The sequence below is a fragment of the Trichomycterus rosablanca genome, chromosome 2 (genome assembly GCF_030014385.1).
Source record: "Trichomycterus rosablanca isolate fTriRos1 chromosome 2, fTriRos1.hap1, whole genome shotgun sequence".
NCBI classification, from domain to species: domain Eukaryota; kingdom Metazoa; phylum Chordata; class Actinopteri; order Siluriformes; family Trichomycteridae; genus Trichomycterus; species Trichomycterus rosablanca.
In genome coordinates, this window is record NC_085989.1 from 48,997,644 (window position 1) to 49,017,423 (window position 19,780).

A 19,780-nucleotide genomic window follows, 5' to 3' on the forward strand; every position below is an offset into this window, starting at 1 on the left:
TTACCCCAGTTTCTCCAGTTTACAGTGAGGATTCTCCAGTCCAGCAGAGAGAAGCTTCACTCCCGAATCTCCCAGTTTATTTCGAGTGATATTTAGATCTCTCAGGTGTGAGGGGTTTGATCTCAGAGCTGAAGCCAGAGCAGAACAACCTTTATCTGTTACACCACAAAACCTCAACCTGCAGAAAGAACAATGATAATCTTTTCACTCTCTCAGCTCAGCACAAGGTTCAATCATTTATTCATGTGTTCATAAATACATTCATTAAGAGTAAGTGCTTTACACTGATCCATGACAACACAAAGCTCAATTAAGCAAGAACTTCATCAACAAATAGTTGCTACTGTCTACAATCTGAATAACATACATCAGGGTAACAATGATTCCGAATGACATTAGGGTTTAATATTATTCAGGTAAATACTGAAACTGAAAGATAATACTGGATATTATTTAGATTAATCAGTTAAATGTGACATTTCATTCTTAGCAGTACTTTACAATATTTTATTTTACCAGCATTTATTTTCAAATAAAGTCAAGTAAAATTAATTTTTACAGTGCTTTTTACAATAGACAATAGATTATTGCAAAGCAACTTATAGAACCAAAAACCTAACCCACCCATGTCAACTTTGCAGAAGAATTGTGATTGGAAATCACTTAAATGGTTGGCAAAGTCAAGGAATCTGGAGGATTTTCAAATGCCACTTGGCAAAGGTCATTAACACTTCTGTGATGGCAGCATTAATGCAGAAACTTACCCCAGTTTCTCCAGTTTACAGTGAGGATTCTCCAGTTCAGCAGAGAGAAGCTTCACTCCTGAATCTCCTATTTCATTATTAGACAGATTCAGATCTCTCAGGTGTGAGGGATTTGATCTCAGAGCTGAAGCCAGAGCAACACAACCTTCATCTGATACACTACAACCACATAACCTGCAGAGAGAACAATGATAAACTCTTCACTCTCTCAGTTCATCACATACAGTTCATTCATCAACAGTAACTGCGTCATCCGGCTCCTGAGCCATTACACTAGAGAGCTCAGATCAGCAAGAACTACATCAACAAAAACTCACCCTCCTCACACCTCTTCCACATACACTTATACTTGATTTACCAGGCTGGGTGTGGCTGGGTGACTCAGCGTCTGATTGTCAGTTAACAAATGACTTCTTTTTATGATCACTCTCAGGGTTGATACAGCTATTCTGATCATTATACTTTGTGCTTGCATCATATACGTTATGCTGTATGCCTCTGTTTACTCCCTTTAAACTAAGATATAGTTATGCCCAGGAGCTATAGAAATGTATACATACAATATGAAGAATATTTGTATTGCATATGTACTGTATCTTCTATCATTAGAAATGTTTCATTCACCCAAATAAGGATTTTATGTAAGATCGAGTGAATCTATATATTGGTATTTAGATTTTGTTCTTTATATTGTATGTCAGCTTATTTAAGTTATTATCTATAGAATAAGGAATTAGTTTAGCTCATTTCTCTTTTGTGAACGAATCCCAGGATGTTCATGTCAAATATAAATCTATGGCAATTTCTGTCTACCAAAAATGGTTACTCTTCATCGTGGACAAGAAGAACAGAAGGCCTTTATTTGGCATATACCGTGGAACCTTGGTATACGTCCGTTTTGGAAAAAGTACAACTTGGTATACGTCCTGTTTGGACGCAAAAAATTGTGCTTGGTATGCGACCTTTGTTTGGAATACGACTCGCGTGTGGGTCAAAATGAGTCACGACACAGCACTCTACCCTTGTTTACCTCTCGCGAGACAAAGCCATTACGCCAGTTGCTACCATTCAGTACACAACCCACGCTATAACGCTCTGTGAATTTTCAGGTACTGTACTACAGGTACTGTAGTCCCGGTAACGGTGTGCCGTGTTGCTAGGCAACATGAGGGCGAACATAACATTCGCAAACTATTACACTATTTCTTGGACGAAACACCCGCTTAATGATTAGAAGAAGAAGAAGAAGATATACTTTATTTGACATATATACATATACAGATGTACAGTACAATTAAATTCTTTCTTCGCATATCCCAGCTTGTTTGGGAGCTGGGGTCAGAGCGCAGGGTCAGCCATCGTACGGCGCCCCTGGAGCAGACAGGGTTAAGGGCCTTGCTCAAGGACCCAACAGTAGCTGCATAGCAGAGCCTGGATTTGAACCGCCTATCTTCCGGTTGATAGCCCAAAGCTCTACACACTAGGCTACCACTGTCCCTAGGATTAGGATTACTGTTTATATTAATCTGGACATTTCCATGTATAGTACATGACTTAAAATAGTGTTCAACCAAGTTTGTACTTTTTCTTTTCAGTGGCATATTAATATGGAATGATGTGAGGTGGGCATAGGTGCACGTATATCTGGGATTTTACAACGGCTTCGAACGCGGCTCAGCCAATCAGATTTTAGGACCGGAACTATCCGTTTTATAAATTATTTTATACAACCCCATCAACGTATAATATGCCAATAACAACAGGATTTTTTTCATGGGAACGGATGAATCATTTTCCTTTTATTTCTTATAGGAAAAATTCCTTTGGTATACGTCCTGTTTGGTATAAGTCCAAGGATCTGGAACGGATTAAGGACGTATACCGAGGTACCACTGTATACATATACAGTGTATCACAAAAGTGAGTACACCCCTCACATTTCTGCAGATATTTAAGTATATCTTTTCATGGGACAACACTGACAAAATGACACTTTGACACAATGAAAAGTAGTCTGTGTGCAGCTTATATAACACTGTAAATTTATTCTTCCCTCAAAATAACTCAATATACAGCCATTAATGTCTAAACCACCGGCAACAAAAGTGAGTACACCCCTTAGTGAAAGTTCCTGAAGTGTCAATATTTTGTGTGGCCACCATTATTTCCCAGAACTGCCTTAACTCTCCTGGGCATGGAGTTTACCAGAGCTTCACAGGTTGCCACTGGAATGCTTTTCCACTCCTCCATGACGACATCACGGAGCTGGCGGATATTCGAGACTTTGCGCTCCTCCACCTTCCGCTTGAGGATGCCCCAAAGATGTTCTATTGGGTTTAGGTCTGGAGACATGCTTGGCCAGTCCATCACCTTTACCCTCAGCCTCTTCAATAAAGCAGTGGTCGTCTTAGAGGTGTGTTTGGGGTCATTATCATGCTGGAACACTGCCCTGCGACCCAGTTTCCGGAGGGAGGGGATCATGCTCTGCTTCAGTATTTCACAGTACATATTGGAGTTCATGTGTCTTTCAATGAAATGTAACTCCCCAACACCTGCTGCACTCATGCAGCCCCAGACCATGGCATTCCCACCACCATGCTTGACTGTAGGCATGACACACTTATCTTTGTACTCCTCACCTGATTGCCGCCACACATGCTTGAGACCATCTGAACCAAACAAATTAATCTTGGTCTCATCAGACCATAGGACATGGTTCCAGTAATCCATGTCCTTTGTTGACATGTCTTCAGCAAACTGTTTGCGGGCTTTCTTGTGTAGAGACTTCAGAAGAGGCTTCCTTCTGGGGTGACAGCCATGCAGACCAATTTGATGTAGTGTGCGGCGTATGGTCTGAGCACTGACAGGCTGACCCCCCACCTTTTCAATCTCTGCAGCAATGCTGACAGCACTCCTGCACCTATCTTTCAAAGACAGCAGTTGGATGTGACGCTGAGCACGTGCACTCAGCTTCTTTGGACGACCAACGCGAGGTCTGTTCTGAGTGGACCCTGCTCTTTTAAAACGCTGGATGATCTTGGCCACTGTGCTGCAGCTCAGTTTCAGGGTGTTGGCAATCTTCTTGTAGCCTTGGCCATCTTCATGTAGCGCAACAATTCGTCTTTTAAGATCCTCAGAGAGTTCTTTGCCATGAGGTGCCATGTTGGAACTTTCAGTGACCAGTATGAGAGAGTGTGAGAGCTGTACTACTAAATTGAACACACCTGCTCCCTATGCACACCTGAGACCTAGTAACACTAACAAATCACATGACATTTTGGAGGGAAAATGGCAAGCAGTGCTCAATTTGGACATTTCGGGGTGTAGTCTCTTAGGGGTGTACTCACTTTTGTTGCCGGTGGTTTAGACATTAATGGCTGTATATTGAGTTATTTTGAGGGAAGAATAAATTTACACTGTTATATAAGCTGCACACAGACTACTTTTCATTGTGTCAAAGTGTCATTTTGTCAGTGTTGTCCCATGAAAAGATATACTTAAATATCTGCAGAAATGTGAGGGGTGTACTCACTTTTGTGATACACTGTACATACGTACAGTACAACAAAATTCTTTCTTCCCATATAGGGCAGTTGTAGCCTAGTGGTTAAGGTACTGGACTAGTAATCAAAAGGTCGCTGGTTCAAGCCACTGCCAGGCTGCGACTGTTAGGCCCTTAAGCAAGGCCCTTAACCCTTAATTGCTTAGACAATATACTGTCACAGCTGTAAGTCGCATTGGATGAATGCGTCTGCTAAATGCCGAAAATGTAAATGCATATCCCAGCTTGTTTGGAAGCTGAGGTCAGAGCACAGGGTCAGCTATCGAGCCTTAAGGGCCTTGCTCAAGGGCCCAACATGGCTGCATGGAAGAGCTGGAAGAGCTGGGACCTTTCAGTTGATAGCCCAAAGCTCTACCCACTAGGCTACCACTGCCCCAAAAGGAAATAATTATATTTTGTCATGTTTAACATTAAGAGAAGCCTATTTCTTATTGACTACATCCACTGCATGCAACACTTTTCAAAATAGGTTAAAAGGGGCAGAACAACCTCTCCAGGCAGTCAGTTTGTACACTAAAGATTTTCTCTTAGAGTTGCTCTGAGGTTCGGAGTCGATTAATTAAAGCAGCTGATGCTGATTCACGAGTCAGCTCAGTTGTTCAGCTCATCATTCATGTCTCGTTCAGACAGAGCTCGAAAGTTTTTACACTTACGGTCCCCTGGTAAGTTTTGTGCGCTGGTTGCATCCAGCTAAACTTCACATTGGGATTTGGATCCAGTCATCAGCATTTGAGACTCTGCCATTGACCGAGGTAAAATTTTCTAAAGCTACTTATTGATTTAGGACAAGAAACTGGACTAGAGGGCTGGCTGTGGGGATGAAGACAGGAATACAGACTGGTGACAGGACAACTGGGGCCAGCTAGGACTGGAGAAAGAATAGAAAGGCCAACGGGGGCCAGCAATGGAACAGGAGGGCTGTCTAGGACTGGAAATACACTGATTAGCCAACTTCAAAAGCACCCACTTAGTATGCTGCCAAACAGCTCTGACTTACCTCACAATTGTTACAAACTAGGCATTGCGCATTGCAATATACATTTTCGGGGTGGTGGGGTTGTCCTATTGTTTTGGCTAGTGTACGTGAGGTGAAAGTAAAAGTTTGAGGAAGTCATTTTATTAGAAACAATTGTAAAACATATTGCAAGATACGTGCAGGTTTTAGCTGCTTAGTTGTCTGCTCCTGAGTCATGTCTTTACGTCTTTTGTAAATCACATCTAAGAGATGATCTTACCCCAGTATTTCCAGTTTACAGTGAGGATTCTCCAGTCCGACAGAAAGAAGCTTCACTCCTGAATCTCCTAGTTTATTCTGTGTCAGATTCAGATCAGTCACAAGTGAGAAGTTTGATGTCAGAGCTGAAGCCAGAGCAACACAACCTTCATCTGCTAAACCACACTGATTCAACCTGTAGAGAGAGCAATGAGAGAGAACTCTCAGATTAGCACAGACAATTAATAAATGAATGTATTAACTAATTAACTAACCATTCATTCACTGTTCATCAGCAGTAAGGAGATTTATCCTGATTTTAATCTGCCATGATGCAGAGCTTATTTCAGTATACATTTTATGAAGAGAGTTACTACAGTAATGAATTAGCATGGAATTACTCAGCCTTCATCAGCTTCATTAAAGGAGGCGAAAATATGTATGATTAAAAACACATCTGTATTTTGTGAAAGAATTCCAGCAGAAATATTTATTGACTTTTTGATATAATCAAAATAATCAAAAATAATTTACATGTGACTTTGAAAAGCTGACGAAACAGTGCAAAACTGGCTACTGCTAATTGCTTAATGCTTTTCATTTGCAATATTTGTCTTTTCATTTATGTTTATGCACCAGTGCCATCCATAACGCTGCACCCAAAATTGCACCTAAAATGAGCACAGCTTAATACATCTAGTCCCTAGTGATAAATGAATGAGTAAAGAGTGAAACAAAATGGACATCAGTATCGTCTTTAGGATACTGATGGTGAATCTAATTGACTGCTGCTGCTAATTGATGCTGTTTCAGTCTCACTATTAGAGAATAATTTTTTTACCGAGGATCAGATCATGTGTGAATCTTACCACAGTTTTTCCAGTTTACAGTGAGAATTCTCCAGTCCAGCAGAGAGAAGCTTCACTCCTAAATCTCCTAGTTTATTATCAGACAGATTCAGATCTCTCAGGTGTGAGGGGTTTGATCTCAGAGCTGAAGCCAGAGCAGCACAACCTTCATCTGATACACCACAAAGTCCCAACCTGCAGAGAGAACATTGATGCACTTTTTACTTTCTCAGTTCAGTTCACACTGTTGAGTTTAAATTTATGTATTCATTTATTAATTGTAAATTAATTAAATAAATTTTTTCATTAGCAGTATGTCTTGCTTCTGTTCTATTAAGACAATGAACTCAGTTCTGAGGAAACTCCATTAGCAAAAAGTTACTACAATACAGCAGCTAAATGATTAACAAGACTTTCTTGACTTTACAAGAACTTATATAGTCAAAGGGTCAGTGAAATAATGAGCACATGGCTTGTAAAACTGTGATGAAAGACAGAGATGATTCTGCATGATTTGTTCAGTAGTGGAAAAGAGCCAGACCCCCAAAACTAGTACTAGCTGTATGCTAGCTGTTTTTGATTTATTGGGTCTAAGTTCTGTAGCTGTGGTAGGCTTGCCATAAACAATGTACAAGAAGTTGGACCATGTGATTTAGTGGTACATATTCAGATGATTAAGATGATGCTTCAAACTTGAACTAGTGGGATTAGTTTGGAAGGCTTGCTACTTGGATAAAAAATGTTACCAATGACTGTGTCAATACATACATAACTTTATTTATCCCAAAAAAAATTATTGAATACTGAGAAGTGGTATGGGTTATAGTCAAAATACAAAGAGTTGTTGTTATGCTAACTACGTCTTACTTCTTTAGATGTAGTGCTGGACAATAATTCGATATCGATATATATCACGATAGAAAATGTTTCAATAATGGTGACATGATTTTTAAACAAATTCGATCGATATACATTACGTCAGTGCGTGATGACGTACGCCACAGGCACGAAGCCAGTGCTCAATGTTAGCGCTCTGATTACACTCCGCTACCTACAACACGGTGGATATCAGCGGCAACATGAGTTCAACAGCTGTGAGTGAACGAGCATCCACAGTTGAAAAAGAAGCAGTAGAAATAGTTGATAAGAGAGGAAAGACTAGACTCTTTTTTTCTGTAGTCTTCAAGCACAACACCTGATATAGCAAATTCTGCAGCAACTCTAAGCACTTTTGTTCGAAAATGTTTACATACAAATAATAATCAGTCCATGTTGTGGATTAAAGTTGGTTAAGACCAGAGGTGGAATTACATTTACTCGCGTTACTGTAATTGAGTAGTTTTTTGTGTACTTGTACTTTTTAAATTTCACATTTTTTTACAGGATTTCACAGCCTGTAATTTTACTTTTACTTAAGTATGTTTTCTATTAGGAATCGTAATTCGCTACATTTTAAATAAGTTACTGAGTAAAATAAAAAACGCTAAAGAAATCGCGTCTGGGAAACTGCTGCAGTGAATTCTGCGATGGGGAGTCAAATCTTTTGTCTCGGTTTTTTTTAAAGAGCCGTATATACATAACGACTCCCAGAAGCGTGACTCGGTTCCTTTATTTCAGTTTAAAGGGCCGTTCAATAGAATCGAATCATTCTATGACACATCGCTAGTGCTTATACAGTTTGAAAAAGTTTTATGGGACTAAAATGACACATTACACACCCCTAAATGTTTTAAATGTTGTATCAACATGTTTCTTCTATTATATTTGAATTAAAAACAACTATTGTGAGATTTATATCCTTTCGTCCTGTTTGCATTACACAGAAGAGACCCCCCCCCCTCTCCTGTTAATAAAGTAACTAAGTGAAGTTTACTCTGAGTACATTTTAAATGAGTTACTTTTTACTTGAGTAGATTTTTAGACTAGTAACTTTACTCGTACTAAAGTAAAAAATTCATTAAAGTAATAGTACTTTTACTTGAGTACAATATTTTAGTACTCTTTCCACCTCTGGGTAAGACATGTTAATATATTATATTATATATTGTCAAAGCTTATGTTTATTTGAGAATGATGTCGTGTTTTTGTTTGTATACAAATGCTAAATACAAGTAAAGGTAAAAGCTAATTTATTTGTATTATTATTATTATTATTATTATTATTATGTAACATATTATGTAGTTGTAAAGGGTGAGATTTCATAGACTTTTGCAGGGTTCAGAGGTTTGCAGGTACAGCCTTTCAATGTTGGTGTTCCTGGCAGTTTTTCTGACATTTGTATTATTCATATAGATATCGGAATTATATCGTATCGACCGAAATTAGGAGTTATATCGTGATATAAATTTTAGCCATATCGTCCAGCCCTATTTAGATGGTCTTTAGACTTTAGAATGTCTGTCTGTCATTGTTTGGGATGGTGAGGTCAGAGATGCATGGAAAGAATGCAAGATTTTATGTTTATTCATGTGAATCCTGGGTGCTTTAAAAAGTCAAACTAAACTTTAGGGCTGTGGGAGTAGTTAGAAAGACACAGCATATTTAAATAAATGCAGTATAATAAAATAAAGAGGTGGTTCAACCCTTTAAAAGTCTTTGAGCAGCTTAGAAATGTTGTGTTATAAAGGATGATCTTGTGAGTATTTCAGTACAAGGCCAATGAACAAGTAGATGGTAGATGCACTGATGTTAAGATTCAATAGTTTGAGTATGATGAGCATTTTGAGTGATGAGTAAATGGAGGTGCTTCCATTTGTTCCAGTTTTTGAGAAGAGGGTGCAAATACATTTAACATTTTCTCAGGCTTGTTATATTTAGTTTTGCAGATACAACCCCAATTCCAATGAAGTTGGGACGTTGTGTAAAACATAAATAAAAACAGAATACGATGATTTGCAAATCCTTTTCAACCCATATTTGTAACAATGAGCTCCAGTGTGCCACGCCCCCCTCTCAGTGAGCACACTCAGTCTCCTGCCATGCCCTTTTCTGATTGGTTCCCTGAACCAATTAGCTCCAGCTGTCCCTCATTTCAGTAAGAATAAAAGGGAAGCTAGGAGAAACCTCAGTAGAGGTTGTTCTGCTTTGCATTGCACTGCCTTGCATTATGTCTTGTGGTTTGGTTTTTGAACTTTCTTAGAGATAATCTGATCTTGTTAATCTATGCTCCTGACTGTTCAGTTCGTGTTCCTGTCCTGTGTAGTTCTGTTTGTACTGTTTAGCCATTTTGTCTAACCTATGTAGCTTGTTTAGTTTAGTCTTCTTCATCCTGTTTAGCTGGTTTAGTTTAGTTAGTCTGTTATCCTGTTTAGTTTGTTTAGTCCGTTTCATGTTTCCCCTGTTTAGTTCTGTTTATCTGGTTAGTTCTTGTTAGCCTTTGTTTGTTTAGCCCTGTTAGCCCTGTGTATTTTTGTCTAGTTCACCCTGTTCAGCCATGTTTAGCATAGTTCGCCTTGTTTAGTCTTGTTAGTTTAATTTAGCTGTGTTTCACCTTGTTTAGTCCTGTTTGTTCAGTTTGCCTTGTCTTTTGTTATTTAATAAACCTCTGCCCTCTTTGTCTTGTCCTAGTGACAATATTCAATTGAATACACTACAAAGACAAGGTTTTTAATGTTCAAACGGATAAACTTTATTGTTTTTTTGCAAATATTCACTCATTTTGAATTTGATGCCTGCAACACGTTCCAAAGAAGTTGGGACAGGGGCAACAAAAGACTGGGAAAGTTGAGGAATGCTCAAAAAACACCTGTTTGGAACATTCCACAGGTTAATTAGAAACAGGTAAATGTCATGATTGGGTATAAAGGGAGCATCCCCGAAAGGCTCAGTCGTTCACAAGCAAGGATGGGGCGAGGTTCACCACTTTGTGAACAACTGGGTGAGCAAATAGTCCAACAGTTTAAGAACAACGTTTCTCAATGTGCAATTGCAAAGAATTTAGGGATTTCATCTACAGTCCATAATATCATCAAAAGATTCAGAGAATCTGGAGAAATCTGTGCAAGTAAGCGGCAAGGCCGAAAACCAACATTGAATGCCTGTGACCTTTGATCCCTCAGGCAGCACTGCATTAAAAACCCACATCATTCTGTAACGGATATTACCACATGGGCTCAGGAACACTTCAGAAAACCATCGTCAGTGAACACAGTTCGTCGCTCCATCTACAAGTGCAACTTAAAACTCTACCATGCAAAGTGAAAGCCATATATCAACAACACCCAGAAACGCCGCCGGCTTCTCTGGGCCCGAGCTCATCTTAAATGGACCGACGCAAAGTGGAAAAGTGTCCTGTGGTCTGATGAGTCCACATTTCAAATTGTTTTTGGAAATCATGGGCGTCGTGTCCTCCGGGCCGAAGAGGAAAAGGACTGTCCGGATTGTTATCAGCGCTAAGTTCAAAAGCCAGCATCTCTGATGGTATGGGGGTGTGTTAGTGCCCATGGCATGGGTAACTTGCACATCTGTGAAGGCACCATTAATGCTGAAAGGTACATACAGGTTTTGGAGCAACATATGCTGCCATCTAAGCAACATCTTTTTCAGGGACGTCCCTGCTTATTTTAGCAAGACAATGCCAAGCCACCTTCTGCAAGTGTTACAACAGCGTGGCTTCGTAGTAAAAGAGTGCGGGTACTAGACTGGCCTGCCTGCAGTCCAGACCTGTCTCCCATTGAAAATGTGTGGCGCATTACGAAGCGCAAAATACGACAACGGAGTCAACTGAAGTTGTACATCAAGCAATAATGGGAAAGAATTCCACCTACAAAGCTTCAACAATTAGTGTCCTCAGTTCCCAAACGCTTACTGAGTGTTGTTAAAAGAAAAGGTGATGTAACACAGTGGTAAACATGCCCCTGTCCCAACTTTTCTGGAACGTGTTGCAGGCATCAAATTCAAAATGAGTGAATATTTGCAAAAAACAATAAAGTTTATCCGTTTGAAGATTAAATATCTTGTCTTTGTAGTGTATTTAATTGAATATGGGTTAAAAAGGATTTGAAAATCATCGTATTCTGTTTTTATTTATGTTTTACACAACGTCCCAATTTCATTGGAATTGGGGTTGTAGATTTAAGTTGCGGAGTAGGTTAAAAAAGTTATTAACTGTGAAGGTACAGATAAGTTCAACAGACCTGTTTAACACTCACCTAAACCACACATATACCTTTTTCACACATCAATAAACATTGTGGCATTCGGATACTGAAAATATTTAAATAAAACCAGAGAAGGGGTTCAAACAGCTGAGTGAATCCAGTCCACAGTAATGAATAAATCCAAGAAGAACAACAATACCGAATCTAAATCCTAAAGTCTCATTTTTAGAGTTTTTTTTTTTTTACTGAGAATTAGATCATGTGTGAATCTCAGGGAGATGATCTTACCCCAGTTTCTCCAGTTCACAGTGAGGATTCTCCAGGGCAGCAGATAGAAGCTTCACTCCTGAATTTCCTAGGTTATTATTAGACATATTCAGATCTCTCAGGTGTGAGGGGTTTGATGTCAGAGCTGAAGCCAGAGCAGCACAACCTTCATCTGATACATCACAATCACCCAACCTGCAGAGAGAACAATGATAAACTGTTCACAGCTCACACAGTTAATTTATTCATTAGCTTTTGCAGTTTTGTGTTTTGCAAGTAGAATACTTTTTTTTTTTTTTTAATTATTTTTTTTTTTTACCATTTTGGCTAATGCACTAATGCAGCTGCTAAACAGTCTCTGGTAGCAGTTGTCTGATTCTACTCATTATGATGTGCTATACAGTTTTGATATGTCCACTATGTTTCCACTGGTGTGACATACGCATATGCTAAAATAAGTGTGTTTCCTGGGTAAAAGATATAGTTCTTGTTAACTCCACACATCTGCAAGTTCCCTATGATGTAGGCAATGATGCACTCACATATCGTAACACATGCTGTTTTTTCCATCTTTGCTTATAACATTTCAGACCTCATTATCTGTTTTTCCCAAAAATTTGTGACTGGAGCTGACTTCAATGAGCAAGTTGGTTAAAGAAATAGAGGTGATAAGAATATGTTGGGTAGATATTGTATTAGGAAGAACAGGAACAAAATGGCGCAACCAGAAACAAAGGCAATGGGAACAAATTTTACTCTAGCAGAGACAACTGCCTACAGGAATATGTGCATATAAATACACTGCTCACAAAAAAATTAGGGGATATTTCAAAATGAATATGAAGTGATAAAAAAAAGGACTGGCCTTTACGTTCTTCAGACCTGATGCTTGGGATGCACTGGGAAGACGCCTGGCAAACCGTCCGATGCCTCCCACAACACTTCTTGAGCTGGAAGTTGCCCTGGATTAATTAGCAGAGGATCCCACAAGAACTGCTGGACAATCTGATCCTGACCATGCCCCATCGCTGTCAGTGTGTTTTGGCAGTCTTGGGTGACCATACATCCTACTGAACAGTCAATGTGTGGCACTCTCGTCCAGTTTGACATGCTTCTGTTCACCCCCACCAATATGTCACTTGCTACTCAATCACGATAATTGAGTTTGCATCTCATTTGCATAATCGAACAATTTTCTTTGACTTATCGTTTGCTTTTCTGACGTTCTTGTTTAATAAAAAAAATCAAATGCTTCTTTTTTTATTGCTTCATATTCATTTTGAAATATCCCATAATTTTTGTGAGCAGTGTAAATGAATTAATTTGTTCATTCATTCATTGTCTGTTTTACCCCCAGCTTCTCCAGTTTACAGTCAGGATTCTCCAGTACAGCAGAAAGACGCTTCATTCCTGACTCTCCTAGTTCATTCATAGACAGATCCAGATGTCTCAGGTGTGAGGAGTTTGAGCTCAGAGCTGAAGCCAGAGCAGCACAACCTTCACCTGATACACCACAATTATTCAACCTGCAGAGAGAACAATCTTTTTTTATTTTAGCATACAACTTATTATTTAGATTAACTGATTAACTTATTCATTCATCAGCAGTAAGTGCTATAACTCCCCCATCCATCATAACACAGAGCTCCGTTCATGAGACTGTAGTAACATTACAGCAATAGTAAAGGCTAAGCAAAGGCTAAGCAACAGGCAACTAAAGCTAAAAGATAAGCTAAAACAACAAATGCTTAAGACTACACACTCTCAGTACTCTTCTCATGTTCAGCACATTCTTATCTGCATCCCTTTTTATTCAAAGCTGCTGTATATTCATCCCAGCTCTGTTCCTCTGTCTGACCAATCAGTCATTTACACTTTCATTATTGTCCAACTGTCACTTTTCAGTGGAAAGTGCAATGAAAGTTTTACACTAAGTTCTCTTATTGTGATGGTGGAGGGTGAGATAAGTGGGAAATAAGCCAGACATGAGCTGCTGAATCTACAAGCTGATGGAAAGCCAACTGAACTTAGATCAGCCAGAGGTTAAGTTTACATTTACATTTTCAGCATTTAGCAGATGCTTTTATCCAAAGCGACTTACACAATAAGCAATTGCAGGTTAAGGGCCTTGCTCAGGGACCCAACAGTGGCAACTTGGTGGTGGTGGGGCATGAACCAGCAACCTTCTGTTTACTAGTCCAGTACCTTAACCACTGAGCTATCACTGGCCCCTAATGCCAGTTAAAATGCCAGACTTCTAATGCCAAGTTCACACTACAGCATTTTCAAGGTTTTCAGGTTGCTGTACAGTTCACAAGATATGACTGGACTTCTTGCAATCGAGAGTCTTTTAAGTCGTTTTTCACACAACACAACTGACCGGCGACAGGGGGTCATACACTATACCATCCACCATCAAGAGGAATTGCACACGAGAAGTGACGAGGGGTTTAATTTTACCACGTCCAAAATGCACGTCAACAATAAGTGATCAAAGTTGTTTTTGCGGTGATGTGCAGCGTAGAAGATAAAATAAATAAATCCTAGCAGGGATCATCTGTTCTGTAGTGACCTGGAGGTTAATAAAGATTGTTTGCAATGCAGCGTAAGTACAAGATATTTGACATGCTAGAAATTTCATTTCAGTTGGAGAAAGGGTTATTGAACAGTTCACACATAGCGACCGAGAATCTGGTCTTCCCCTAAATAAGAAATTTAGCTTTTCATAAATACTTTAAACAAAGTTTTTTTTTTACTTGTGCCAATATTTTCGGAGATTACTGTAGTGTAAAATACAAACAAATGTTCAAAATGTATGACTCTCAGAGAGATTAACCTACCTTAATGTCTCCAGTTTACAGTGACAGTTCTCCAGTCCAGCAGAGAGCAGCTTTACTCCTGAATCTAACAGGCAATTCCTAGTCAGATTCAGATCTCTCAGTCTGCAGGATTCTGATCTGAGCACTGAGGCCAGACCTTCACAACTTTTTGTTTTCAGATAACAGTCACTAAGACTACAGAAGAAAAAAAACTTGAAGTAACAAGACTAAGTTGAAAAAACACATATGTTGCAACGAGCTGTGCAGTAAAGAAGTTACCAAAAGGATTGTACAGTGTGTATAATGAATATATAGCATATATACAGTAGTTATTCAACTATAGTGATTTTATTTTCTTAGTTCAGAGTTCAGAGAAAAGACTTTTTCAGAGTACACAGTTCAGAGTGAAAATGTTTTGAAGAATGCTCAAAAATTCAAAAGTTTTGGAACTTCCAGAGTCAAATGCAGCTAACTCGGAGGAGTTAAAGAGTTTCTCTGAATGAGCTGACTCAATTGATTCAGTAGTTTACTGTTCATGTTTTAGCAAGTTTGGAGTCAATGTGAATTGTCTGCTTCTGAACTTTACCACCAGTAAAAGTTCCTATTCGGCTGCGTGTAAAGAATCCAACTTTTTTAGCGAATTGCACAACACGTGCTGATTTGTGTGCACAGCTGAAAAAGGAGAGTGCTTCAGTTCAATAAAAACACCTCAGAATCAATGGTCATGGGATTGAGGTATTCAAGAGAAGTTCAGAAGGCAAAGAAAGCCACTTTTTTGTGTATCAGGGCCAGAGATGGAAGAACCAACAGACGTGCGATGATTCTACTACAGGCCTCTCTCCCTTCAAAGACCTTCTTGAGCTGACAGGTACACACATCGTCATGTGCTTGCTGTAAAGTTTTGGTTTGATACCCTTTTTATTCGCTTCCACTATTAATCAATAGCATACACTTCAATCAGGCTCTAAACCTCCTGGTTCTATCCACAATTCAATCCACCATAGATAACCATATGTTATTTCCCAGTAAAAGTTTACCTACAGATTTATACTTCTATCATCACCACATAGTAACTCTCATTGTATGTGTTATATTTTTGTTTGTTCAATAAACATAATGATTAAAAATTTTGGGCTGTGATTTGATTACCTGGGTGAGAGAAATAATCGACTAGTATAATAGTTCTCCTGGTAATTTCTCTTTAAAAATACCAGTGGTGCCCCGAATTTGATTATTAGATATTAATTATATAATTAAATAATTAATTGCTAACCTCTATTTTCCATGTATATGACCATTAATACACAAATGTTAAGTGTTAAAAATGAATAGGAAAAAAATATTGATATATCATATTTACTACATCTATGGCAATAAATAATAGGCTTTTGCAGCAGGTCTCCCAACTACTTTATCTTTTAAAGTAGGTTGTAAGAAAAACTTTGTGTTACTACAACAAAAAAACATTTTAAAGAAGTACCAGTAATGTTTTGGCCGACCTACTTAATTGCATTTTTGTTTGTATGTTTACCAGCTTGTTATATCATGTCTTCTATTAATTTCCATTTACAACATTTAGCAGATGCTTTTATCCAAAGTGACTTTTGACTAAGTGCAATGCAAGCAGTTAAAGGTTCATGGCCTTGCTCAGAGGCCCAAAAAAAGGCAAACTGGCAGTGGTGGGAACTAAACCAGGAAGATTCCTATAATCACTCCAGTATCCAAACCACTGAGCTTCACAACCCTAACTACAAGACTTTTTAAAGGTTAAAGAACTGAGTAGACTATTGTTGCAACTTTGCAAATATACTTTTTTTTGCCTATTCTTCCTTGACAAAATAATTCATCAAGAAGTTGTCTAGTCTGTGGTTGCTGTTGTCTTGTTTTTCTCTTCATAATGTGCCATTAATTTTCAATAAAAAACATATGTGGACTTCAGGCAGACCAGTCAAACACATGCCCTACGTATCTGCCATGACAAATGTTTAGTACAGTGTAAATGGTCCTTTTTGTCTTGCACACAGATAACTCAACATCACTTGTTAACTCAATAATGTTTCAGCATAGAATTAATGTACAGCTTTACTTTGTTTACGTTTCAGGTTGGATTTCTTGTAACAGTGTAAAATTGTTGTAAGCATTTACTTACTCAGCATTTTTTGATTCTGCAACCACAGGGAGAAGATGCTGAAGAACCTGATCTGATGTTGAGTCTGTTTCATCTTGTTTCTGCTCTGATGTCAGTAACACGAACACTAGAGCTGACCACTGTGATGTAGAGAGTTCTCTTTCTTGTAAATTTCCAGATTGCAGGTAGCGCTGAACCTCCTCCACTAGTGAATGATCTCCAAGTTCATTCAGACAATGGAACATATTGATGGATTTCTCAGCAGATGTGTTTAAACTGATCTTCTTCTTGATGAACTGAACTGTTTCCTCTTTGCTGTGGGAGCTACTTCCTGTATGTGTCACTAATGGGTCTAACAAAGTCTGATTGGACTCCAGTGAGAGACCGAGAAGAAAACGAAGGAAAAGGTCCAGATGTCCATTTTTACTCTTTAATGCTTCATCTACTGCAGTCCTGTGTACATCTGCAATAGTTTCCTGTCTAAACAGCAACCATAGTTTATAGAACCAGCTGTTTTGAAGAACATTTTTCTTTTGTTTTATGAACATCAGGTGCACATGTAGAGCTGCAAGATGCTCCTGAATACTCAGATGAACAAAGCAGAACACTTTAATCTGGTTCAGTCCAAACTCCTCTCTGAAGATCTGTGTACACACACCTGAGTACACTAATGCTTCCCTCACATTAATTCCACACTCTATCAGGTCTTCTTCATAGAAGATCAAGTTTCCTTTCATCAGCTGATTGAAAGCCAGTTTTCCCAGTTTAAGAATCATTTCTTCATCTGTATCCTGGTTCTTTGAGTACTTTTCTCTTTTGATGTTGGTCTGAATGATAAGGTAGTGGGTGTACATCTGAGTCAGAGTTTTAGGGATCTTAGCATCTTCAGCTTCATCCAACAATCTCTCAAGAACAGTGGCTGAAATCCAACAGAAAACTGGAATGTGACACATGATGTAGAGGCTTCGTAATGACTTCAGGTGGGTGATGACTCTGTTAGCCAGGCTCTGATCACTGATTCTCTTCATGAAGTACTCCTCCTTCCGTGGGTTACTGAAACCTCGTACCTCCGTCACTCGATCTACACACTCAGAGGGGATCTGATCAGCAGCTCCTGGTCGGGAGGTTATCCAGATGAGAGCAGATGGAAGCAGATTCCCTTTAATCAGGTTCACCAGCAGCACATTCACTGATGCTGATTCAGTTACATCACACAATCTGTCTGTGTTCAGAAAATCTAGAGAGAAACGACACTCATCCAAACCATCAAAAATAAACAGAACTTTCTGCAAGCTGGACATTTCAGTTTCTTTCATATCTTTAAAACTGAAACTGAGAAGATCCATCAGTTTTTGATCCTTCATTAAATTCAGCTCTCTGAAAGGAAGTGGAAATATAAAGTGAAGATCCTGGTTTGCTTTTCCTTCAGCCCAGTCCAGAATGAACTTCTGTACAGAGACAGTTTTTCCAATACCAGCGACTCCCTTTGTCAGTACAGTTCTGATGGGTTTATCTTCTTCAGATAAAGGTTTAAAGATGTCGTTACAGTTGATTGGTGTTTCCTCTGTTGTTGATCTCCTGGATGCTTCTTCGATCTGTCTCACCTCATGTTCATTATTGACGTCTCCAGTGTCTTCCTCTGTGATGTAGAGTTCTGTGTAGATCTCATTCAGTAATGTTGGGTTTTCCTGGTTTGATATTATGTCATTCAAACACTGAAACTTCTGTAACAAATGCAGTTTGAAGTTTTTCTGGAGTTCCGTTCCAGCAGATGCAGAATCAGACCTGTTATATGATGGTATGATATGCATAAACATTTGGTGATACATTAGCTCAATTGTTTGTAAAATGACAATTAATTTTTGTATTTTTTCTGTCTATGATAAAGATGTATTAAAAAGTGTAAATTAAATATCTGACTACAATTGACTTTATTTAATTTACTTTAAAATAGAGGAAAAACAATTGTAGCATGTGTAAACATTTGGAACCTTCTATTAATCGTAAGAGTTAGCTTAGGCCTTAATTGGCTAGTCAGATCAATAGTTTTATGAGGAAATTTAAGCTTTTACAATTTCAAAGTATAATGAATTATCTGACCATGTAAACATTTTATTAAAAATAACAAATTATGCAGTTTGTCCAAGGGGTGCCTATACTTTTGATTATATACTGTTTTTATAAAATATGTGTGTCATTATAGGTTTATTGTTGTTCATGTCATTGGTTTTGTTCTTACCCTACATCTGTGTCTTTCTCTTTTATTTCATCACCTACATTCTGTGAAACACTGTAAACAGACAACACAGTATTTTAAACAGTGGTGTTATAAATGTTAAGTGCATTACAATTTTAGTTACACCTGTAAAGTAGAGTTTGTGTTAAAACAATAAATACATTTTAAATGGCGAGCAGGCTAATGCGCTAACCCACCACCATCCTGGCTGGGAGCCCTACATGTCTGAAACCGAATAGGAAGTCACCTTCTTGCTGCTGCAACATTAACTCCTGCTATCTAAGGCAGAGGAGTAAAGAGAAAAAATGTACATATGATATGATAACATTCATATATTTTAAAGCTTAATTTACGAATCTGAAAATCAAATAAAGAAGTACCTGGACTTTGAAGCTACAAAGTCACAGCCATTTAAGTGTTATGGTTAACAGTCTGAACAAACTGCATTAGCAGATCTGAACAAATTGCATTAGCAAAGAGAAACAAAGAGGTTAAAACAGGGTTGCTACTAAATATACTACATTAAATACCAGTGTGCAGTCATGTGTAACATGCAACAACTCCTTAGTAGATTAACAATTATTTCAGATTTCCTTCATTGACAATAATGGTTCTAATTGCACTTACTTTAAATACCAGTGTGCAGTCATGTGTAACATGCAACAACTCCTTAGTAGATTAACAATTATTTCAGATTTCCTTTATTGACAATAACGGCTCTAATTGCACTTACTTTAAAACAGTCATAAGTGTACACCATGCTGCATTTATATTGACTGGTATTTTATGACTAGTTTAATGACTGGTATTGCTACCATTGGGTAAAAAGTCATTAACATGACA

The 19,780-nt window shown here is 38.4% G+C and overlaps 1 protein-coding gene across 1 annotated transcript; it reads right to left on the reverse strand.

Annotated features, from left to right (window-relative positions):
- Positions 1 to 18,518, reverse strand: LOC134301978 (NACHT, LRR and PYD domains-containing protein 3-like). The gene is made up of 6 exons (XM_062986927.1): positions 16,723 to 18,518; positions 13,106 to 13,280; positions 12,637 to 12,716; positions 11,776 to 11,949; positions 5,562 to 5,735; positions 1 to 178 (listed from the first exon to the last, which is right to left on the reverse strand). Exons 1-6 carry the CDS (start codon positions 18,516 to 18,518, stop codon positions 1 to 3), a joined length of 2,577 nt encoding a protein of 858 aa, XP_062842997.1.
- Positions 18,519 to 19,780: the final 1,262 nt, after the last annotated feature.

Excerpts from the sequence above, each read along its gene's own strand:
- LOC134301978 (XM_062986927.1), bottom strand. The coding sequence starts at position 18,518 with ATGTTTATGCATATCATACCATCATATAACAGGTCTGATTCTGCATCT. Across the intron at positions 13,281-16,722 it reads GCAGAATCAAAAAATGCTGA|GTTGAATAATTGTGGTGTAT; the intron begins GTAAGTAAATGC and ends TTCTCTCTGCAG. Across the intron at positions 5,736-11,775 it reads TGTGAACTGGAGAAACTGGG|GTTGAATCAGTGTGGTTTAG; the intron begins GTAAGATCATCT and ends CTCTCTCTACAG.